This window comes from Capra hircus, chromosome 5 (genome assembly GCF_001704415.2).
Source record: "Capra hircus breed San Clemente chromosome 5, ASM170441v1, whole genome shotgun sequence".
In the NCBI taxonomy this organism is placed as follows: Eukaryota; Metazoa; Chordata; class Mammalia; order Artiodactyla; family Bovidae; genus Capra; species Capra hircus.
Window position 1 is genome coordinate 65975174 of NC_030812.1, and position 25345 is coordinate 66000518.

The 25345-nt window shown below is 44.8% G+C and overlaps 1 protein-coding gene across 1 annotated transcript in view; it reads left to right on the forward strand.

Annotated features, from left to right (window-relative positions):
* STAB2 (stabilin 2) overlaps nucleotides 1-25345 on the forward strand; it is a 176736-nt gene that overhangs the window by 17229 nt on the left and 134162 nt on the right. Inside the window, exons 4-8 of the mRNA XM_013964034.2 lie at nucleotides 6883-6968; nucleotides 7779-7848; nucleotides 18408-18503; nucleotides 23103-23228; nucleotides 24336-24532. Coding sequence (XP_013819488.2) covers nucleotides 6883-6968; nucleotides 7779-7848; nucleotides 18408-18503; nucleotides 23103-23228; nucleotides 24336-24532 — 575 coding nt within the window. The remainder of the gene's footprint in view (nucleotides 1-6882; nucleotides 6969-7778; nucleotides 7849-18407; nucleotides 18504-23102; nucleotides 23229-24335; nucleotides 24533-25345) is intronic.

A 25345-nucleotide genomic window follows, 5' to 3' on the forward strand; every position in this document is an offset into this window, starting at 1 on the left:
TCTTCCAGACCCAGGGATTGAACTCTCATGTCTCCTGCATTGGTAGGCTGGTTCTTTACCGCTAGTGCCACCTAGGAAGCTCTGGTGCTACTATGCCTACCTCCAAAGGCAGTGCTGAGGACTAAGGGAGCTGGTACGTATAAAGCACCTAGGATGTGCCTGGCGGATAGTAGGCATTCAGAATATGCTCCTTACCAGTTCTGTTTCTGTGGTTCTCAGATCACTGGCTGGCCTCTTTAGTTCAGGAGGTGTGTCTTGGTTTAGTTTTATATTCTAAGCTACTGATCTTGTACACTCTGGCTTGGTGTTAAGGACTCAAAATCTTGAGTTGGGCCTGATTGCAATGGCAACTCCAACACTTACCAGACCTCTGATCTTGGGCAAGTTACTTACCTCTCTGAGCCTGTTTTGTTATCTGTAACCTGGAAAGGAAGACAAGGATGAGAGCTTCCTGTACAGCTGTGAGAATGAGAGCATACATGCAAACTGCTTAGCAATAATACGTATTCAACAAGTTCTCCCCATCTATTGTTGAGCTGATAACCACCTCCCCACGTAGGACATTTCTGTGCATCTCATTTTTTTATATGGCTTGTGACCCCTTGGGTTTATTATTTTTCTTCTCACCAGTGTCTGCCTTTCTGTGGACCCCATGGGTCACCCTGATGCCTCAGGTCAAAGCAAAGGCCTGCCCTTCAGAAATGTGGGGACAGTAGTCGGTTGGTCTGCTGAAGTTGCTTTAACAGAATACCATAACAACAGACATTTATTTCTCATAGTTCTAGGGGCTGGGAAGTCCAAGTTCACCATGCCAGCAGCTTTTGGTTCCCAGGGAGGGTGTTCTTTCTGGCTTGCAGATGGCTGCTTTCTCTCTAGAGCCTCGCATGGCAGAGAGAAAGCTCTGGTCCCTCTTTCTCTTATAAGGGCTCTAGACTCACCATGGGGTCCCCACCCTCATGATCTCATTTAAACTTAATGATGTCCCAAAGCCTCGCCTCCTAGTGTAATCACGTTGGAGGTCAGGGCATTAGCATATGAATTGGGGAGCACAGATATCCAGTCCATAACAGTAGGCATTCACTTTGCCCTTTAGCCTGGTGGGTCACAAGCCACCAGCTGAGATGGCTGGCCAGAATGAGGAACATGCTGCAGAGAAAGCCTCATGTCCCGTGAAGAACATGTGATGCTTAGGCTCAGGAAGACTCCTTGAGATAGCCAATTCCAGCCAGCAGGCGACGCACCCTTAGCCCCGCCATAAGCAGACACTCAGTGGGCCCTGCATGGATCAGGCTGCTCATTTCAGAGAAGGAGGCATCTTGAGAAATCAGCCTGAAGCATTGAGGTTGCCATATCAGCCCCTCCCTGCACGCAGGCCCTTGAGGACATGGAGGAAACATCACCAGCTTTGAAGATAATTGAGGGCACTTAGTGAAGGTTTAACTAATTCATTAAATGAATGACTTATAAAATATTTAAGCCATTTAAAATAATTATAAGCAATTCATTCAGAGAAGCACAATCACAAGTTCTTAAAGTCAGACCAGGGCTGTGTGAATCGTTATCTCTGAGCCCAGAGGCCTGGTGACCTATCTATGAATTCCTCAGTATCCTCATAGGTAAAATGGTGAATGTAACCACTCCATAGGGTGAACAGTAATAGTTCACAGTTGTGGAGATTAAATACACTGATGCAATATGTATACAGTGCTTAGCATTCCACCCAAGTCTCGATTGCTAACAACAACAGCAACAATAATAATAAAACAGGACAGCACAGATAGGATAAACAAGTCATATTGGTCTTTCTAGGACCAACATCTGGCCTAGTGGTTTACTAAATGGTGTTTTGGACCTGAAGAAACACCTCCTGAACATGGATATTTTTACAAATACACTGAAGCATTCAAATGAAAAAATTTAGAGGTTGAAGGTAGGAAATTGTTCCACTTCAGTTCAGTCGCTCAGTCGTGTCTGACTCTTTGCGACCCCATGAATCACAGCACACCAGGCCTCCCTGTCCATCACCAACTCCCGGAGTTCACTCAAACTCATGTACATCGAGTCGATGATGCCATCCAGCCATCTCATCCTCTGTCATCCCCTTCTCCTCCTGCCCCCAATCCCTCCCAGCATCAGAGTCTTTTCCAATGAGTCAACTCTTCGCATGAGGTGGCCAAAGTACTGGAGTTTCAGCTTTAGCATCATTCCTTCCAATGAACACCCAGGACTGATCTCCTTTAGAATGGACTGGTTGGATCTCTTTGCAGTCCAAGGCACTCTCAAGAGTCTTCTCCAATACCACAGTTCAAAAGCATCAATTCTTCAGCGCTCAGCCTTCTTCACAGTCCAACTCTCACATCCATACATGACCACTGGAGAAACCATAGCCTTGACTAGATGGACCTTTGTTGGCAAAGTAATATCTCTGCTTTTGAATATGCTATCTAGGTTGGTCACAACTTTCCTTCCAAGGAGTAAGTGTCTTTTAATTTCATGGCTGCAGTCACCATCCACAGTGATTTTGGAGCCCAAAAATAAAAAGTCTGACACTTTCCACTGTTTCCCCATCTATTTGCCATGAAGTGATGGGACCAGGTGCCATAATCTTAGTTTTCTGAATGTTGAACTTTAAGCCAACTTTTTCACTCTCCTCTTTCACTCTCATCAAGAGGCTTTTTAGTTCCTCTTTACTTTCTGCCGTAAGGGTGGTGTCATCTGCATATCTGAGCTTATTGATATTTCTCCTGGCAATCTTGATTCCAGCTTGTGCTTCGTCCAGCCCAGCATTTCTCATGACGTACTCTGCATATAAGTTAAATAAGCAGGGTGACAATATACAGCCTTGACATTTGGAACCAGTCTGTTGTTCCATGTCCAGTTCTAACTGTTGCTTCCTGACCTGCGTACAGTTTTCTCAAGAGGCAGGTCAGGTGGTCTGGCATTCCCATCTCTTTCAGAATTTTCCACAGTTTATTGTGATCCACACAGTCAAAGGCTTTGGCATAGTCAATAAAGCAGAAAGAGATGTTTTTCTGGAATTCTCTTGCTTTTTCCATGATCCAGCGGATGTTGGGAATTTGATCTCTGGTTCCTCTGCCTTTTCTAAAACCAGCTTGAACATCTGGAAGTTCACAGTTCACGTATTGCTGAAGCCTGGCTTGGAGAATTTTAAGCATTACTTTACTAGTGTGTGAGATGAGTGCAATTGTGTGGTAGTTTGCGCATTCTTTGGCATTGCCTTTCTTTGGGATTGGAATGAAAACTGACCTTTTCCAGTTTACCATGTGTTTAAAAGCAGCCCTTTCTGACTCTAGGTCCTTAATTTGTTTTCCTTTCCAGTGAGTATAAACTATGGAAGTAGACTCCCCTCTACGTGGAAGTAAAGTTTAATTATTTATAGGGACATTGACTACTTTTTCCAAATCTGTCATTGAAGAACATGATATGCTAAAGGATTTTTCACTTATGCTTAAGTCACAATTTACCTACAATAAAATTCTCCTTTTTTGGTGTAAAGTTATACACACTTTGATGAACCTAAACAGTTGTGTAACAAGGACCACAATCAAGATAGAGAACAGCTGGGTCATTCCCCAAAATACTTTTTGCGGTCAAGTTCTCCCTCTACCCCCAACCCCTGGCAAATACTGATCTGTTTTCTGTGCCTTGTGTCCTATGATTGGAGTCATACAGTACGTACCTTTGTGAGTCTGGTCTCTCTCACTTAGCGTATGCATTTGAGATTCATCCATGTTACAAGGTCAGCAGTTCATTCTTTTCTAATGTTTCATAGTCCACCATCATCTACCCAGTTCATCTCTTCACCAGCTGAAAGACATTTGGGTTTCCAATTTGGTGCAACTAAGAATCAAGCTGCTATGAACATTCATGCACAGGTTTTAGTGTAAACATTAGTTTTCATTTCACTTGAGAGTAAATACTTAGAAGTGGGAGTCCTGGATTGTATATTGAATGTATTGTAACTTTATAAGAACTGCCAAACTCTTCCAAAGTGTCTGCATCATTTTTTCATTCCCACCGACAACATGTGAAAGTTCAAATTGCTTGGTATCATTGATAGCACTTGGTATAATCAGATTTTTGTTCTTAATCTCAGCCATTCTGATCAGAAGTATTTTATTGCAGTTTGTTTTAATTTCCATGGTTTGTGTGCTTATTTGCTATTAATGTATCATTCAGGTTGTTTTCTTACTACTGAGTTTTGAGAGTCCTTTAACTATTTGAGATATGTCTTTTATTTGGTATATGATTAATAAATGTTTTCTCAAAGTCTGTGGCTTGCCTTTTCACTCTCCAAATAGTACCTTTTGAGGAGCAAGCGTTCTGAAGTTTGGTGTTATCAAATATTTCAATTTTTCTTTGAAATATTGCTTTTTGAAAAATTGCTTTTTGTATCACATCTAGAAGTCTTTGCCTAATCTAATATCACAAAGATTTTCTTCTATATTTCCTCCTAGAAGCTTTGTAGTTTTAGGCATTACTTTTAGGTCCATCATCCACTACAAGTTAACTTTAGCATGTGACTCATGGTCTGAATCAAAGTTCATTTCTTTTTATACAAATATCTTATGATTCCAGCATCATTGCCTTTGGGCCCTTGTATAAAATAAATTAATCATCAATATGTGGATCTATTTCTGGACTCTATTCTGCTCCACTGATCTATGTGTTTATGCCTTCACCTTAGCACACTATCATGATTACTGTATCTTTGTAGTAAGTCTTGAAATTAAGGAGTGTAAATCTTCCAATTTGGTCATTTTCAAAATTAACTTGGTTACTCTAGTTCTTTTACTTTTCCTATAAAGTCTAGAATCAGTTTATCAATTTCTACCCAAAAACTCCTGCTAGGATTTTAACTAAAATTGCAATGAATCTATAGATCAGTTTAGGGACAACCTAAAATATTGACTCTTTTCATCCATAACCACAGTGTATCTGGGATTTTTAAATTATTTTTGTCAGTGTTTTATAGATTTCATCTTACAGATTTTGCACAATTCTTGTTATATTCACACCTGAGTTTTGACTTTGTTGTTAAGCTTACTTATATACTTTTATTTCAGTTATCAGCAGTTTCATGTTAGTTTATAGAAATGTAATTGATTTTTGTTTATGTGTCCTTGTGTCCTGAGAACTTATAAATTCATGTATTAGTTCTATTGAATTTTTGGATATTGTTTTGAATTTTCTATATGGAAAATCATATTGTCTGAGAATCAAGAAAATTTTCATTTCTTTTCCAATCTGTATCCATTTTGAGTCTTTTTCTTTCTTACCTTACTGCATTGACCATGATGTATTATGTTTTGTGTCCCATTGGATTCAGTGGGCATAATTCTGTTTAGAATTTTTTAATGTTCAATATTTGTTCTAGATATTAAAGAATTTACATCTATGTGGGACTTCCCCAGGGGCTCTGACGGTAAAAGCATCTGCCTACAATGCAGGAGACCTGGGTTCAATCTCTGGGTTGGGAAGATCCCCTGGAGAAGGAAATGGCAACCTATTCCAGTATTCTTGCCTGGAGAATCCCACAGACGGAGGAGCCTGGCAGGCTACAGTCCATGGGGTCGCGGAGTCGGACATGACTGAGCGACTTCACATCACTTCATTAGGGATGTTGGTCTGTAATTTTCTTGTGATGTATTTGTCAGTTTGGGGAATCAGAGTAATAATGCTCTTTGTATAGAATGAACTGGGAAGTGTTCTCTCTTCTTCAACTTTTTAGAAGAGTTTTTTTATAATTGATATGATTTCTTCCTTAAGTTTGAGGTAATATTCACTGGGAATCCATCAGCATGGAGTTTTCCTTGTGGGGAGGATTTTAACTTCAAATTAAATTTCTTAAATAGATACAAGAATATTCAGGTTATCTATTTTCACTTGAATGATCTCTGGTGTGTGTGTGTGTTAGTCAGTCGTGTCCAACTCTTTGCGACCCCATGGACTGTAGCCTGCCAGGCTCCTCTGTCCACAGGACTTCCCAAGCAAGAATACTGAAGTGGGTTGCCATTTCCTTCTCCAGGGACTGAACTCAGGTCTCCCAAATTGCAGGCAGATTCTTTACCACCTGAGCCACCAGGGAAGATCTTTGGTAGTTTGGAACAATGAATTTATTCATCTCATCTACATTGTCAAGTTTATTGGCATAAAGTTGTTTCTAGTATCTGCTTATTATCCTTTTAATGTCTCTAAGATTTGTGGCAATGTCTCCTCTCTCATTCCTACTATATCCTGATGAAAAATAATTTCTAAATGAAAGCATTAGACTGAGATCATCCTGAAGTTGCAGAGTATACCTTTTGATCTTTTGTCCCCAGTGTTAATTGAAATCTAGAATATAAGCTCCATGTGGGCAGGACAACTGGCCTTCCACCAGCTGCCCAGGGCTGCGCTTTCCTCTGAAGCACATCTTGGTCCACTTAAATGTCCAGACACTCACTCCTTGCTAAGCTTGTTCACAGCAGACCCTGGCTGAAGCACAATGGACCCTGCCTGGTGCCCCGCCCATACACAACATAACCATCCCCATGCAAAGACCCACTGGACTCATCACCTCCCAGCGGCCTAAGAAGCATAAGACCCTGGGGATTGTAATGGAGATGAGTTAATTAGTTGATTGTAAAGTGAACAGCAAATGCTTAAGAAAGGGCAGAAGGTCTGACGGGTCCTAGTACAGTCCCTGACTACACTGTGGTTCTCTCCTCTCCTCTCCTCTCCCCTATGTAAGCCTAGATGATGCCTGCAGGGTCTTCAATTATTTCTTATCCCTGGCACCTAGCAGATGCTTCATGCATCTTTGCAGAATGCTTGTTGTGTGCAAGTTCAAATAAATATATCTGCCCTTTGATTCCCCAGAGTGCCCAGGAGGAGCGAGGTCCCCCTGCAGTGGCCGGGGCCGTTGTGCTGAAGGTATGGAAGGAAATGGACGCTGCTTATGCCAAGTAAGTTCAAAACAGTGTTCTCCTCCTTCCTGACTCTGCTTTCTCCTTACCTGTTGTCCCTCTGTAAACACGCACTGGGTGAAGACTCTAAGAAGCAGCGGTATTAGTGGGGGTGGGTGGGGGAAGTGTATGCAGTGGGCAATAAAATGACACGTTACAGGCCGGGGGACCTTAGAGCAAGTCAGTTAACTGCTCAGCGTTAAGTGAATCCATCTGTAAAATGAATTTAATAATAATACTGAAGCAATTATACTTGTTGAAAAACAGATGAGAACAATGCAGGGCTCTAGAAATTGTGTCATTGTTACCCTTTAAAGTCACCACTATTAGCAGACTAGTCTTTGGAGCTGTACTCAGACCCGTAGGTGAGCGCTTGGTCTGCCAATTGAGGAATTTCTTTGCTATCCCATGAAAGGGACGTTTTGCAAGCTTCAAGCCTTACACTATGGGAATACAAAGAAATCCTCTGAAAAGAATTGAGCTCAACTCTCTTTAGAAATGCAAAACTGAGAATGTATTCATTTCACCCTTGGGTGGATTTAGGACGTGGCCATCAGTGTTGATTCTCTAGTTATACCTTTGAAGCAACTTTCTTCAGAAGAGCTCCAGACTCAGCTCCAGACTGAGTCAAGGAATGAATGTACAAATTATAACACAAAAAAAGAGCAAAGAAGAAAGAGAATTTCAGGACAGGCACAAAGGGAAGATCCATTTGAGAAATGAATGCTGACCAGATAGTCAGAAATCTACAGTCTTCATGGGTAACACAGATTGCTTGAGTCTAACACGCTCCCCCGTGGTATCCTGCAGGAAGGATTCAGTGGAACAGCCTGTGAAATCTGCGCTGCTGACAACGTATTTGGGCCCAGCTGTTCAGCAGGTATGTCTCACTTTGGTGTCGTCAAATGCATTTGTGAAGGTCCAAAGTCAGACATGGCTTATACGCCTCAACACCCCAGAAATAAAGTTCCTTGGAGGGGAATGCAGAACAATTCTCCAAACCAGGGCTGCACAGACAAGACAAAGAGTTGACAACAAATCTTTTAAAAGGCAGTCTGAAAGGACAGACAGTACGTCTGTGGTTTTCGGCGCTTGCAGGCAGCCACTCACCAGGAATGCTTCCTGACAAACTCAGGGGTTTAGGATTACCTCACTCTAGGCTCCAGGATCCAACATCCACCAGTTGTTTTCCTGCCAAGCTACTCCCTGAGGTCTTTTTAGACTGTGGTCTCAGCACTGACCTTCTCCCCAGGGGCCTCTATATCCACCACAGGTCCCAACACATTCTAACCTATCCCTTCCTTTCTGGAGTCCACAAGCACCTGAGGTCATCAGAGGTTGTTGGTCCCATTTTGCAGATTATGGATTTGTCCCCGACATGGGTTTCTCCGCTCTCTCATTGTTGGTTCTCCCCAAAAGCTGACCCACTCTGCGAATGTTCTCATATAAGTAGCATATTTAAGAGGGGACCCAGGGGAACACTAAGAAAGTGACATAGAGGAAATAAAGGGTGTGCTGTCAAGCCAGAGACCAGCGTGGATGACTAGAGCTTAATCCCCTGGGGAACTCTGGAGTCTGCAAAGAACACTCACCTTGGAGTTACCTCACCTGAGAGGAGAGGGAGCCTCGGGGTAGTAGGCCGAATAATGGAACCCGACTCCCTCGCCACCAAAATGTCCACATTCTAATACCATGAACCCGGGAATATATTGCCTTCCATGGCAAGGGGAAATTAAGGTAGCAGATGACAGACGATGAGATGGTTTGATGGCATCACCGACTCGATGGACATGAGTATAAGCAAGCTCCAGGAGCTGGTGATGGACAGGGAAGCCTGGCATGCTGCAGTCCATGGGGTCGCAAAGAGTCAGACACGACCGAGCGACTGAACTGAGCTGGAATTACAGTTGCTAATCATCTGACTTTACCATGAAGAAATTATCCAGGATTATCCTGGTAGGCTCAATGTCATCACAAAGGTCCTTAAATGTGGAGGAGGGATATGGAGACAGAAGATATAGATGTGTACCTTCTGATGTGTGAAAGATTCCAGATGTGATGAGATGTAAGAGTGGCAAGGTGGGAGAAAGACTCCACCTTGCTGGCTTTGAAGGTGGAGGGAGCCACAAGCCAGGCAGTGTGGGCAGCATCTCAAAGCCGAAAAAGGCAGGGAAAGAATGCTCCCCTCCAGAAAGGAGTGGAACCACCAACACCTTGATTGATCTTAGTACAACTGCTTTGGGTTTCTGACCTCCCAAACTGTAAGACAGTAAATGTGTGTGGTGTAAGACACTAGGTTTGTGGCAATTTGTTACAACAGCAACAGGAAGCTAACACATATGGTCATTAGGGCAGAGTCATTCATTTCCTGGCACTTCCAGCCCCCCAGTAAAGCAGCCGGTGGAGCGGCCATCCCAAGAAGTGTCCACAGGTTACTGCTACTGGAGGGGGGCTGAATGTGTGGACTTGGGGAGGTCTGAGAATGTGGGCATGGTAGGGACAATGTCTGCCAGAGCCTTAGTCTCTCAAAAAAGGATAGGTCAGGTCACCTTTCTCCAGCACCACTTTGGCTTGGCTTTTATGGAAAAAATCATTTTTGGTAGGTACTGCATTGATTCAAATATTTCTGGCAAGAAAAATACAGACATCCCACCCCTGTAAGTTTGTACACTCTATAGCAAGTTTCCTTTGTAATAATGAAGATATTATCTCCCTCTAATCCATGGGATCCTTGGAGGCCGATGCTGTCTTTATCTGCTTCTGTCCTGACCCAGAAGCATGGGTGTTGGAAGGCATGGTGTCGAGGTGATTAGCTTTAGACTCAGACTGGGTTTCAGTCCAGGGCTGCTGCAAATTGTGGAAACATTAAGTTGACTGAGCATGCTTTCCACATCTTCTTCTGTAAAAATAGAAACAACATTGCCTCCTTTAGAATTATCATGAGGATCTAATGAGATAATCGGTGCACAATAAGTGTTAGCAATTATTATGACTATTATTAATACCTACTATTTCCTAGTGTTCCCTCCCAGTCTTATGTTTTTCTTAATCCATCACTTTATGAAAGATTATTTCATAAGAGTGTTAGCAAAAGCAAATTTAAACCAGATGTTAGCATTCTGAGTGTTTCTTTAACATTGTATTGGATTAGCCAAAACGAATACATTAAAAGATAGTAAAATGTAATCAACCAATTGTTTATCAAGAACATGATAAACAAATTGTCCCTTCCTTGCCACAATACAGTTTAAATCACATATTTTAAATAAATACTGAAATGGAAAGAAAGACAGAATCCCACACCTCTTACTTAGCAAGAAAGCCGAGTAATTGTGGATAAAAATTTAGAAAGAAGATGAGCTCATGTCACTTCCAGGAAACTGGTGTTGGTTGCCAATGAGCATAGACATACATGGAAATTCCAAACATTTTTTAATTTAAAAAGTGGCCTCTCTTTACACCTCTTTGTGCCATGGGGAAAGGGCAAGTGAAAGGGAGCAAGGTGGTTTGTTGAAAATCCAAATTTTTGAGCCAGAAAATTGGAAACCTAAACTGAGACTCAGGAGATAAGACTCCCAATTGTTAGTGCCAACAGAACTTTGTGAGATGATGGAATGTCCTGATCTTCACTATCAAACATGGTAGCCACAAGGCGTGTGTGCATGCTAAGTTGCTTCAGTTGTGTCCAACTCTTTGCAACCCCTTGGACTGTAGCCCACCAGGCTCCTCTGTCCATGGGATTCTCCAGGCAAGAATACTTGAGTGGGTTGCTGTGCCCTCCTCCAAGGGATCTTCCTGACCCAGGGATTGAACCTGACTCTCTTATATCTCCCACTGGCAGGCAGGTTCTTTACCTCTAGCCCCACTTGGGAAGCCCCTTAGCTCATGTTACTCAATTTAAACTTAAATAGCCTCAAGTGGAGGAGAAGGCAATGGTACCCCACTCCAGTACTCTTGCCTGGAAAATCCCATGGACAGAGGAGCCTGGTAGGCTGCAATCCATGGGGTCACTAAGAGTCGAACACAACTAAGCGACTTCACTTTCACGCATTGGAGAAGGAAATGGCAACCCACTCCAGTGTTCTTGCCTGGAGAATCCCAGGGATGGGGGAGCCTGGTGGGCTGCTGTCTATGGGGTCACATAGAGTCGGACACGACTGAAGCAACTTAGCAGCAGCAGCAGCAACAAGAGCCTCAAGTGCCCAGTGGCTCCCATATTGGATAGTGTAGCTCTAGACCATAATGGCCAAGAGAGCAGGCTTGAAGTCAGGCTGGCCTGAATTTGAAACCAAGCCCTGTTGCTATGGGATTTGAGGCAAGCTATTTAATCTATCTATGCCCTCCTCATCTATAAAACAGGAATAATAACATCTGCCTCATGGGATTAACTTGTAGAAAAGCTCTTAGCAGCATGTCATGAGCACTTGGTAAAAGCAAGTATTGATATTAAGTGAGGACAAGAGCAGTTCTACAGTAAGGAGAGCATTCACTCACCTGTGCCCGAAGTGATGCTGACCATTTCCCATTGGCAAGAACTGGGGGAACCTGCAAACCTTTTTAGCCAAGCATCCACTGGGTGCCAGTGTTGTTTCACCCACTGAGGCGCTGGCTGTCGGTGGTATCAATTCTGCCTGTAAGTAGGACAGCTATGAGTTGCAGTTTTATTTTTAACACTGACTTTAACCTGCTGCTGGAGCATTCTCCTACCTGATTCTTGATGTGCTCAGAGGTAATTTCAAGCTGCATTTATCAAGGGTGTTCATCTCAACCACCAAGGCCCTCGCCTGCTCAGTGCCTCACCCCAGGTTAGGGCAGAAGACAAAGCCCCCCCTCTCTCACATGACCCCAGATCAGTCCCACAGTCTTGCCTTGTTAATAATAGTAGCTGAATGCCTGCTGGGCACCAGGCAGTGCACAAGGCTTGACACACAGAATCTCTTTGGAACAGCTCTGCAAGGTGGGTTCCTTGTGTTATGAATGAAGAAGCAGCGAGGTTGCTCAAGGTCCTGCAGCTACTTTAGGAATAGAGGCAGGGTTTGACCCCAGGTGTCTTACTCCAGAACCTGGGCGCCCAACCACTGCACCATTCGGCCCCTGGCACACATCCATCTTGCGTTAGACCCCTGACAGGCGATGGGCATCCAAAGAGGGGGAAGAATAGCTCCCCACCCTCAAGGATGGAAATGTGGGTGACGCTTCTGAGCCAGTGTGTACCACGCATGCAGGATGCTGCAGGAACACAAGAGGGCAGCCTGATCTGCCGAGGGGATGGCTCGGGGGGCTTTGTGCCCTGCCCCTCTGACCACAGTGGCCATGGCTTTGACCGCTTTCGAGTCCTGTCCCCAAGGTTTACATGTCTCTACAGATTTGCTGTAGCTAGTTTCACAAATGCCCAGGGCTCTCTCAGTGACATTTGGGAATCCCTCTGCTGCTCACATCTCCTTCCCAAGGACGCTTTCTGGGCAGTGACTGGCAGCAATTGGTATCAGAAGCTCCTGAAAGCTACTGTGCCAGGTCGGTTAATCCAGTATAGAGATCATGCCAGAAAGCAGGACACGGGGTGCCTGGAAGAGAAGCTTAGCGAGGAGGACAGCCCTTGTAGTTAGCACTGAGGTTGAGAGCAGGGGCTGAGTCATGTTCGACTCCCCTCTTCCACCGGATACATGACAACATTCAGGATGTGCGGCATCCCTGTATCTTTTAGAGTCTGGCCGTCCCACTACGCTGTGAGCAGCTTGAATCCAGATATTGTGAATGACTTATTTGTATGCTGCTGCTAAGTCGCTTCAGTCGTGTCCAACTCTGTGCGATCCCAGAGATGGCAGCCTACCAGGCTCTTCTGCCCCTGGGATTCTCCAGGCAAGAACACCAGAGTGGGTTGCCATTTCCTTCTCCAATGCATGAGAGTGAAAAGTGAAAGTGAAGTTGCTCAATCATGTCCAACTTCACGATCCCATGGACTGCAGCCCACCAGGCTCCTCCATCCATGGGATTTTCCAGGCAAGAGTACTGGAGTGGGGTGCCATTGCCTTCTCTGACTCATTTGTATACGCAGTGCCTAATCCAGTGCCTGCCACTAAGTTGGAACTGGGTAGATATTTTTTTAATTGAATTAATTTACATCTTTGCTACCAAGTCCATAGTACACTCCCACGTCAACCCAGTTATCTCCATGACCAATTCAACTTCCCTCTGGAACTCTGTTCAAAAAGCTACAGCCAGAGGTTGACATCAAAGTGCTTTGCTAATACAGAAACAATGATAAATTGATTTTTGAAGGGAAGATGATAATTGCAAGTCCATTTAATTCTTCAATAATTTGAATAAGTTCTGGAGCTAATTGTCTCCCATTTTTTATATGTAGCATGGGGTTAATTATCTTATCTGTGGGGTTAATTATCTTAGCTGTGAGTATCAGATGAGATCATGCCTATAAAGCATGTGACAAAATGCCTGAAGGAGAGTAAGTGCTTAACAAAGGGTCAAGCAGGGCCAGTTCTAGGGCAACGTGAAGAAAAACATGTCTTAGGTACAAAATTTAAGGAGGCATCAAAAACTCAGTAGTTGAGAGAAATCGTTTTTTAAGATTATCTAGGGTGGCTGTGACAAATTGTCGCACACCGGGTGATTTAAAGACATGAATGTATTGTCTCAGTTCTGGAAGCTAGAAGTCCACAGTCTGCATGTAAGCAGGGCCAGGCTCCTTTGGAAGCCTCTAGGAGAGGGTCCTTCCTGTCTCTTCCAGCTTCTGGAAGCCCCAGGCATTGCTGGGCTTGTGGGCACATCACTGCAGTCAGAGTCATCTTCTTGCTGTCTGAGTCCTTGCCTCCTCTTATAAATCATATTGGACTGAAGCCACTCCACTCCAGTAGGACCTCATCTTAGCTACTTATATCTACAGTAATAGCTCTACTTCCAAATAAGGTCTCGTTCTGAGGTCCTCGGAGTTAGGACTTTGGAGGGGACAAAATTCAACCCATGACAATGATATTTTTAAATTATCAAGCAAAACATCAAAATGTTAAAAAAAAAAAAAAAGGCAGGATTCCACTCTGCATTTGAACTCCCCTGCCTCGCTGTCCTCACCCTAACCCAGCAGGATGCTGTCTTCATTCAAACTGAGCTATGCAGTTGTCAGTGTTTTAAGATGCTCTAAAAGATGTTATAGGGAAGTAGGAGAGGAAAGCCTTCCATGGGATTCTAATGGAATAGAAGAGAAAAATAGATAGAGAAAGAGAAACAGAGCCCCCGACAGCTGTCAGCCAGTTGCTAGCCTAGTTGTTTCCAGCCAGGCCGTGGTGTGGCTCTGCTGGGCATAGGCAGCGTCACAGAGTGTCACCATCCATGATTCCTCTGTCTGTGCTGGAACAAGACAAAAACTAGGCCACCGACTTGTCATGCCTGAATAGAGAAATAAACAGTGACGGGGGCAACCCAACCGCCATCTCTCCTGGTTAACACGAGTGGCTACTGCTACTTCTCCAGGACCGCCGCACCCCACCCTCACCCCAGCACTGCCGATTTGAACCACTGCTGTGTTCCTGGTGATATTTGGCGGGCACCACAAAATGAATAGTTGCAGCAGAATGTGATGGTGAACAAGGTACAAGGAAAGTGTTGCTGGAACCCAGAGAGACGCAGGTTCTGTTCTGGCACCTCTGAGATGGCACCACAGAGGAGAGGGGCTTTAGCCGGCCTGGAAGGGTGAAGATTTCAACTGCTTGCAGAAGGGAGCACAGTGGGGGCCAAAGCATGGAGCTGTGAAGTACAGCGTGCACCTCTGCGGGGCTCGGTCTTTCCCAGGACAGCTCCACCCCCATCTCTCCCTGGACAGCCTTCCTGTTTCTTCCTGGCCAGCCCTCATAGCCATTGACTCATTGCTTGTTGTGTTCAGTCAGTAAGTCTTGTCTGACTCTTTGGAACCCCATAGACTATAGCATGCCAGGCTCCTCTGTCCTCCACTGTCTCCAGGAATTGACTCAAATTCATGTCCATAGAGTCAGTGATGCTATCTAACCCTCTCATCCTCAGTCTCCCCCTTCTCCTCCTGCCCTCAATCTTTCCCAGCATCAGGGTCTTTTCCAATGAGTCGGTGGCCACATCAGGTGGCCAAAGTACTGGAACCTCAACATCAGTCCTTCCAATGAATATTCAGTGTTGATTCCCTTTAGGATTGACTAGTTTGATCTCCTTGCAGTCCAAGAGACTCTCAAGAGTCTTCTTGAGCACCACAGTTTGAAAGGATCAATTCTTCGACACTCAGTCTTCTTTATGTTCCGACTTTCACGCCTGTACTTGACTACTGTTATGTCATGTGACTTGTATGTCATATCTTATGTCATAGCATGGATCACACCATTTTGTGATGGGCTGCTTTCTCCTGCCTTCCAATTGTGAGCTCTTTGTGGGCAGGGACTTCGAGTCCTCAGTCCCGAGCACAGTGCCCTATGCATCGATGTTCAATACCTGTTTTGAAGAAGGTGAGCTAGTGAGTCTTCCCATACACTTAGATACTAGGATGTATAAAATGAAATGGTGAAAGATGAACATGAAAATTGTTAAAGATTGGAGTCAGCTTGGAGAGGACCTTGTTTTCCAAACAGGAATTTAGATTTCATTAGGTTAGCAACTGGGAGTCTCTGAGATATTTGGGGGAAGATCAGTTTGATGCCATTACTGATCAAGTGAAATGGATAACATGCAGAGGTGAAAAGTCAGACAAGAAGTCCAGGTAAAATGCTACTGCAACAGTCTGGGCAAATAGGATAAGAACCTGCAAGAGGATGGTTCCCGTGGAGACTGAAGCTCAGAGGATTAAGGGGGATATGTAACAACGAATGCAAAGAATGTGAAGGTTTATTAGATATTTGAAATACTTAAAACCTAATTCATCTGGCTTTTCTGGCATGATTGGGATTTAAGCTGGTGTCTTCTTAATAATGTTTCACTTGAGCTAATGTTAAATTGACTTATGTGTACTAAACACATGCATTGTAGGCAGGATAGTGGTCCCCTCAGAGATATCCATGTTCTATTCCTGAAACTTGAGAATATGTTAGGCTATAGGCAAAGGGAAATTGAGATTGCTAAACAGGTGATTTAAAATGGGAGAAGTTGCCTGGATTATCCAGGTGGGCCCAATGTGGTCACAAAGGTCCTTGGAAGTGGAAGAGGAAGGCAGAAGAGAGAGGACCAGTAAAGATGGCAATTTAAGAAGGATATGGCCTGATGCCGCTAACTTTGAGGATGGAGAAAGGGGCCAGGAGCACGGGAATGCTGGCAACCTCTAGAGACTGGAAAGGCAAGGGAGCGGATGGTCCTCTAGAGTCTCTAGAAGAAATACAGCCCGATGAAGAGCTCGATCTTAGTCCAGGGAAACACATTTCAGACTTCTGACCTTTGTCGTTGTTCAGTCACTAAGTCATGTCCAACTCTTTGCAACCCCAGGGACAATAGCATGCCAGGCTCCTCTGTCCTCCACTATCTATCTCCTGGAGTTTGCTCAAATTCATGTCCATTGAGTCAGAGATGCTGTCTAACCATCTCTCCCTCTGCCTCCCCTGTCTCCTTTTGCCTTCAATCTTTCCCAGTATCAGGGTCTTTTCCAATGAGTTACCTCTTTGTACCAGGAGCTTCAGCATCAGTCCTTCCAGTAAATATTCAGGGTTGATTTTCTTCAACTGGTTTGATCTTGCAGTCCAAGGGACTCTCCAGAGTCTTCTCTGGTACCACAATTTGAAAGCATTAGCCCAAGGAGACATACTTTAGACTTAACATACAGAACTATAAAATAATAAATGTGTGTTGTTTTAAGCCACTGACTTTGTGGAAATTTGTTACAGCAGCTAAAGGAAACCCATACAATACACTTCACAGGGGGCTGGACAGCGGATGCTGGTGACCCAGTCAGAGAGTAAACCTTTCTACAAATGAGCCACAAGCTGAGTGCTAAAGAGATGAATATTTATTTCAAATGCGCTTCATTTCTCGTTCCTTTTTTTTTTTTTTTTTGGCTCCATCAGGTCTTTGTTGCAGCATGCAGCTTCTTCGTTGCTGTGCACGGGCTTCTCTCTAGTTGTACTAAGGCTCAGTAGTTGCAGCACGTGGACTTAGTTACCCAGAAGCATGTGGGATCTTAGTTCCCTGACCAGGGATTGAACCTATGTCCCCTGCACTGGAAGGCAGATTCTTAACCACTGGACAGCTGGGAAGTCCCTCATTTCTCATTCCTGAAGGGATCTGTCACAGGGCTAAAAAGTCATCTGTTTCAAGCTGGTCAGTGTGGCTTAGTTATTCTCTAGCCTTTCGAGTTTCATCTTTACATTTGCATTGCCCTCATCATTTGGGGAGTAGGTTTCCTGTAGATTCCTCCTGCCAACAGCAATTGAGTCAGCGGTAGCAATTCTCTTTTAAATGTGACAGGTGTGTATATAAGACATTATATTGAGGTATCAGGGGATGAAGTAACTAACTTGAGAGCAGGGAAGAGCACTCCCGTGCCTGTGATATACTACCTGGGCTTTATATACATGTCCTCATTGAACTCTATAGAAATCCCAGGAAGTGGGCATCATTCTCTACATGTTATAGAGGCTCGGCAGTGAAGAATCCTCCTGTCAATGCAGGAGACTTGCAGGAGATGCGGGTTCAATCCCTGGGTTGGAAAGATCCCCTGGAGCAGGAAATGGCAACCCACTCCAATATTCTTGCTTGGGAAATCCCATGGACAGAGGAGCCAGGCAGGCTGCAGTCCATGGGCTTGCACAAAGAGTCAGACACCACTGAGCAGTCACACACACATAGACAAATATAGTAAGTCCCCTACACACAAGTTGTGAACTTTCAAAGATGTGAACGTGCATCTGGTTCCAGCAAGAAACCAGAAACCGTGCCAGGAAATTGCCGCTTGCCCTCCATCTCCTATTGCTGACGATCCTTCAGCTCTGCTATTTCCCACCTCCTCTCCCTCCTCCAGTCAGTAATTCTTCTTGCCTCTTCACTCACCCTTCTATGCCAGCTGCTGTACTATACTACTCTACTTTTCAAGGAAGTGTATTGTAAGATTTTAAAAGCTTTCTTTATTTCTGTTTTGTATTTATTATTAGTGTGAAAATTATGATAAACCTATTATAGTACAGTATTATATAGCCTATTGTGTTAGTTGGGTACCGAGACTAACTTGGTTGGACTTACGAACAAATTGGACTTACGAACGTGCGCTCAGAAAGGAACTCATTTGTAGGTAGGGGACTTACTGTAAACTGAAGCTAATAAAAAGAAGCCAAGATTCAAACCCAGGTCTCTAGGGCTTCACACCCATGGTTTTCGCCACTTCGTCAAGCAAAATCTCAGTCTACACTTTCTGAAAACAGTACCCTTCCAAAATCTCTGGAGGAAGTCTGTATCAGGTAACAAGATGCCCTCATTTTCTGTCCACAGTGTGCAGCTGTGTGCATGGAGTATGCAACAGTGGAATACACGGTGATGGGACCTGTGAGTGCTACTCTGGGTACACTGGCCGCAACTGTGATGAGCGTAAGTATTGCTAGTTTCCTTTATTCCACTGGGCTTCCCTGGTGGCTCAGATGATGAAGAATCTACCCTCAATGCAGGAAACCTGGGTTTGATCCCTGGGTCAGGAAGATCCCCTGGAGAAGGGAATGGCTACCAACTCCAGTATTCTTGCCTAGAGAATTCCATGGACAGAGGAGCCTGGTGGGCTATAATCCATGAGGTCGCAAAGAGTAGGACATCACTGAGCAACTAACTTAATATATCATACAAATCAAATACACAGATGTATGCATTTCATATGTGTGTTCATTACTGGGGCCCTCGGTGGGTGATGTGCATCAAATGTTTTGCTGGAATATCATCAAAAATTTAAAAAGAAAGAGGACAAAAAGAGAGGAAGGGAGATGGGGAGAGGTAGGGGAGGAAGAAGAGGGGAGAGATAGTCTGGAAGATGGGAAGTCCCAGAAGGTTTGGGAGGAACACAGTGGCATGGCTGCAGCCACGTTTTAGGAAGGCCCAAGCTGGTGGCAGTGAAGATGGGGTGGAGAGGAAGACGCTGGGGCCACTGTAGCCAGTTAGGTCCCTTGTAAGGGAGATGAGGCATGTACTCACTTATAGGTCTCAAAGGCAGAGCTCATCAGCAGGAAATGGAGGCTCACCAGGGTTAAATGATTCACCAAAGTTCACAAAATAATGAAGGGCTGAGTGGTACTCAAGTCACTGAAATTCTCTGCACAATTGATCCCCTTGGGCTCAAGCAAGAGATAGAGGTCACAGGGTGATCGCAACAAGGGAAGTTTAAGTAAAGAATTAGTAATAGGAGAGTGGCTGTAAACACACAGATTAAACCACAGGGCTGATGGGTCCTAACAGAGAAGGCCACAGCCATTCCCAAGACTGGGTTCAAATCGTGTTGGAGACGGTGTGGTGGCAGCCCGCTTGATAGGGGAGAAGTTTGCTGATTTGCCAAACCAGCATGGGACTGCAGTCACGCAGCAACATCTGCCGGGGCACCGACGAGCCAAGGCTGAAGGGCACGGAAACACTGAGGACACTGAGACCTGAGAATGTGGGGATGCTCCGGCTTAACACGGCAGAGGCTTATTTCTTACGCAGGTAGCAGTCCGATGCGGGTGTTCCTGGCTGATACCAGCTCCCACCACATGGTGTTTAGGGATCCAGAGCTTTCCACTGTGTGTGTCTGTCAGTCTATAGAACCTCAGAATGCTCTACTTTGAGCCACAGAAGGAGGGAGAGAGTGTAGAGAAAGATTTGCTTATAAAGTCTAGAATGATACATAGGATGCCCAATATTCCGTCAACGTAAGCAAGTCATATAAGCCCACCTGGATGCAAAGGGTGGGGGGGGAGCGGTTGAAAATGTGACTCTGAAAAGGCAGCCCCTTCCCAGCCACAATTTGACTTTATGGAAGAGGTGAGGGGATATTCTCTATGAATTTTTTAAATTTTAATCTTAACTGAAGGATAATTGCTTTACAATATTGTGTTGGTTTCTGCTGCACATCAGCATGCATCAGCCATAGGTATACATATGTCCCCTCCCTCCCGAGCCTCCCTCCCACCTCCTACCCCATCCCTCCCCTCCAGGTTGTCACAGAGCACCAGGTTTGAGCTCCTTGCGTCATACAGCAAATTCCCACTGGCTGTCTATTTTACATACGGTAGTATGTCTGTCTCCATGCTGCTCTCTCCATGAGCTCCACCGCCTCCTTCCCCACTGTGTCCACAGGTCAGTTCTCTCTGACTGCGTCTGCATTGCTGCCCTGCAAATAGGTTCATCAGTACCATCTTTCTAGATTCCATATATATGCATTAATATACGATATTTGTTTTCCTCTTTCTCACTTCACTCTGTATAATAGGCTCTAGATTCATCCATCTCATTAGAACTGACTCAGATGCATTCCTTTTTATGGCTGAGCAATATCCCATTGTACATATGTACCACAGCTTCTTTATCCATTCATCTGTTGATAGATATCTAGGTTGCTTCCATGTCCTAGCTATTATAAATTAGAATACTTCCTAACACCATGCACAAAGATAAACTCAAAGTGGATTAAAGACCTAAATGTAAGATACTCTCTCTGAATTTTTGATTCAGCCAGCCAGTATCGGGAGACAAATGTGTACCTCACATTTGTGCACATCTTGAGAGTCATTACTTTGCCACCAAAGGTCCGTAGTCATGTATGGATGTGAGAGTTGGACTATAAAGTTGAGCACCGAAGAATTGATGCTTTTGAACCGTGGTGATGGAGAAGATTCTCTTGAGAGTCCTTTGGACTACAAGGAGATCCAACCAGTCCATCCTAAAGGAAATCAGTCCTGAATATTCATTGGAAAGACTGATGCTGCAGCTGAAGCGCAAATACTTTGGCCACCTGATGCAAAGAAGTGACTCATTGGAAAAGACCCTGATGCTGGGAAAGATTGAAGACTGGAAGAGAAGGGGACAACAGAGGATGATATCGTTGGATGGCATCACTGGCTCAATGGACATGAGTTTGAGTAAACTCCAGGAGCTGGCGATGGACAGGGAGGCCTGGCGTGCTGCCATCCATGGGGTTGCAAAGAGTCAGACATGACTGAGCAACTGAACTGAGAGTCACACACTGACTACCCTTTGTTCCAACATCTTTCTGAGGGTGTCTGCATAGCGAGCAGCCTTGGAAGATATAAGACCTCCCTTGGGAGCAAATACAGGCGCACTTACTGCCTGTTAATGGATTGCCTGTCAGCTCCAAATTCACCCTTCTTGCCTGCTCTGTGAATATAAAGTAGGCTTTGAAATATTTCTCATTTGCCTGCCAGCAAGATGTGAAACCTCACCAACAGAGGGCGCTAAAGGGATACCAAAGGAGGAAGGGCGTTTTCTTGTCTTGTTTCCGGCTTAGCACACTGCTCAACCCCGCACCGTTTCTCCAGCACTAGCTTCCTGTGGGGATTAGGATGCTCCGCTATTTGATATCTGCATACCTTGTCTGGTGATCAACTCAGGCAGCAGCAGCATCAACCAGGAGTCCTGGGACAGTGAGGCTGGTGCCCCAGTTCAGGAGCAGGCGTGCTGTTCTGCACACCCTCCCCTCAGCCCCATCCACACCAGGGACCCCACAGGACTGGCCACCTGGAGAACTGACCACCCACCTTCATGCCACACAGCTGGCTCCTGAAGCCACCCCACCCCACTCACGCACAGAAGCATGGGCTTCTCAGCTCCTACTTCCAGTAACATCCTGAGGTGAGCAGCCTGCCCAGGTGCCAAGGGAGCCTTAAGGCTTAGCACCTCCCTGTGGATGACCTTCCCTGGAGCCCCAGAGGGATGGAGTCCAATAAGTCTCACCGTTGGACACCTCAGCAACCTCTCCACTCTAGAAGTGACCAAGATCCTGTCCTTTCCAGTGACATCTGTGTCTCAGCTCTGGAGGGAGGAGGACTTGCTCTGATCTTAACCCAAGAGGAGTGATGGCTGTTTATTTTTCTCCCTTTATTCTTTCCAATTCTTTTTAACTGTCAGGGGCCATTTTAATCTGTTCATGAATCTTTACACTAAAACCTTCCCTGTTTAAATAATTGTGTGATTTCTATCTCTTACCCAGGCCCTAACTCAAACATTGCCTATTATTTAAAGATAAACAAAACAGCATTTCACTTCCCTAAGTCAGGGCATGTCTTCTGTAATGACACCTGTTCAGGTCTCAGTCTGGCCCTCTTCCCATTGCCTGGTAGGAACTGGGGCTTGGAAGAACTGGTCCAAAAATACCGACCTTCTGGCTACTGCTCCTGATGTGAGTGATAAACTGTCCTTTATCTCTGACCCCGGCATGTCATATCTTCTAGCAGCATCCGTGTTACTGTGTCAGCCCAAATTGTTTACTTTGCAAGCTGGCTCCTTATGTCAGATTCTTGATCATTTTTAAAAGCCATCTAAGTACCATCTATTGCTATAAAATACTATGCAGTCATTAGAGATCAAAGTACATCCTTAAATACCCCCATGCTGCTGCTGCTGCTGCTGCTAAGTCGCTTCAGTCTTGTCTAACTCTCTGCGACCCTATAGAGGGCAGCCCACCAGGCTCCCCCGTCCCTGGGATTCTCCAGGCAAGAACACTGGAGTGGGTTGCCATTTCCTTCTCCAGTGCATGAAAGTGAAAAGGGAAAGTGAAGTCACTCAGTTGTGTCTGACTCTTAGCGACCCCATGGACTGCAGCCCACCAGGCTCCTCCATCCATGGGATTTTCCAGGCAAGAGTGCTAGAGTGGGGTGCCATTGCCTTCTCCAAAATACCTCCATAATGTTAAATTAAAACTTAAGTTCTTAAATATTTTAACAGGATTCCATTTTGTTTAAAAAAAATCTTATATGTAAATGTATTATATTGGGTTTTGCCATTTATTATTTTGAGAGTGGGGTAGGAGAATGAGACTAAGAAGACCGCTAATTTTTGCCTTACAAATTCTATATTTTTTAAATTATTACAAGGAATCTGTGGTCACTTTCGTAATAATAGGAAATATTGTATTTGTTGAGTTGTGTGGGTTTTTTTTTTAAGAATTGGTTGTACTACTAATACAGTTACCTCAACAATCTTCCTTTCCAGCCATCCCCGAATGTGCAGCCTTGCTTTGCCCAGAAAATTCCAGATGTTCACCTTCCAGCAAAGAGGAAATGAAGCTAGAATGCAAATGCCTTCCCAATTACAAAGGCGATGGCAAACACTGCGAGCGTGAGTAGAACCTCCATCCTGCAGGTTTATTCATTAAGATGGTTAGATTCCTCATCAGAAAAAGCCACACAGCCTTCTTAATATTAACGCAATGAACACTTCTATTTCTCTCTGTGCAGTTGAATGGTATATATTAAAAGTTCTAGGCAAAATGCTCATCATGCGGTAGCTCTTCAATAAATGATCACTTCTCCTGTTATCAAAGTGTACCTATAGATTTTTAGGGTTTCCCTAGTGGCTCAGACAGTAAGTAATCGGCCTGCAATGCAGGATACCCAAGTTTGATCCCTTAAACATATATATGTTTTTGCTTTATATCACCTGAATCAGTGTTAAGATAGATGTACTTTGATTGCCTCTTCCTTTCTCCCTTCTTTCCATGCTCTTTCACTTCATGAGAGGTTGTAATTGGTTCTGAACATGCTATTGGAACCAGGCCATCTGTGTATAAATCCCAGATCTGCTTGTTAACTGAGAACATGACCTTGGACAAATTCTTGAATCTGCCTGTGCCTCCATTTTCCTGTCTATGAAATGGGCATAATAGTGGTAACTACCCTAGAGGATTGTAAGGCTTAATTGAGTTCATATATGTCAAATGCTTAGAAAAGGGCCAGTACATATTATAAATTCTATAAATGTTAGTGCTTTCTTTCATGCCACTTTATATTTAAATCCACACATAGCATGGCATAATAATACATCATCACAGTACCTGTAGTTATCATTCCTGCAAGGCATATATAAATCTATCTGGTAGGTGGAGGTGATCCAGAAGATAAGATGAAATGTTTTTTACTCTCTCTTGAAACTGTTAGGTTGCCTGTGCAGCTTCCCTGGTGGCTCAGATGGTAAAGAGTCCACCTGCAATGCGGGAGACCTGGATTCAATCCCTGGGTTGGGAAGATACCCTGGAGAAGGGAACGGCTACCCATTCCTGTATTCTTGCCTGGAGAATTCCATGGACAGAGGAGCCTGGCGGGCTACACAGTCCATGGGGTTGCAAAGAGTCGGACACGACTGAGCGCCTTTCACTTTCCACTTGGTTGATTTCCCCTCTCCTTCCCTGCATGTGGTAACTGCCTTGTTTGGTCATTGCTTCTCCAGCCATCAATCCGTGTTCACAAAATATCTGCCACCCTCACGCTCGGTGCACCTACCTGGGACCAAATCAGCACAGGTGCACGTGTCAAGAAGGCTACCGCGGGGACGGCCAGGTGTGCCTCCCGGCGGACCCCTGCCAGGCTAACTTCGGGAACTGCCCGACAGAGTCCACAGTATGCAGATACAGCGGGCCTGGACAGGTAAGCTAAGGGTGTCTGGAACTGATGCGAACAGGAGCAGGACCACCCGCCGAAGGTCAAACCGTGCCGGGGTGTAATTTGTCATCCGCGCCTCCCACTTCTCCCTTTCCTTGCTCAGGTTGGGCTTCCTCCCCAGCCAGAGCCCCATGTGCTTGGGGTCAACTTCAGTGAGCCCTAATCTACCCTCTGAACTTGCCCTTGCCCAGCTTTCTAGTCAAAACTTCACTGTCTCTTCTATCCCTGTCCTGTTTGATGACTGACAAAATACATACATATGACTCGAATTTGACTAAGAAATTCATCGTTAACTGTTAAGTGAATATGTAATTGACTTTCGTCCGTAACCCTCCATTCTCTCTAAGGTCTTTTCAAAGTGACAGAGGACTCTGAGGACCAAAAAACTGTCCCAGGAAAGATAAATGCTGATAAAATGTTAGGCAGCATGGACAGATTTGTAGGGAGCAATGAAGATGCCCTGCAGTGAGCCATATGTTTTTCTCTAAATCACATCATGACCCTGCCAGGTAAAATTCAGCCTGGTCAGGAGACCTTTGCTGCAGAATCCAGATAAGAGAGACCTTTCCCCAGTATCTCATTTACCCACCAAATAGTGGGTGCCTACTGCAGCCATGTGATCTTCCCTAGTGGCTCAGAGGGTAAAGCGTCTTCCTGCAATGCGGGAGACCCGGGTTCGATCCCTGACTCAGGAAGATCCCTTGGAGAAGGAAATGGCAATCCACTCCAGTAGTCTTGCCTGGAAAATCCCATGGGCAGAGGAGCCTGGCAGGCTACAGTCCCTGGGGTCGCAAAGAG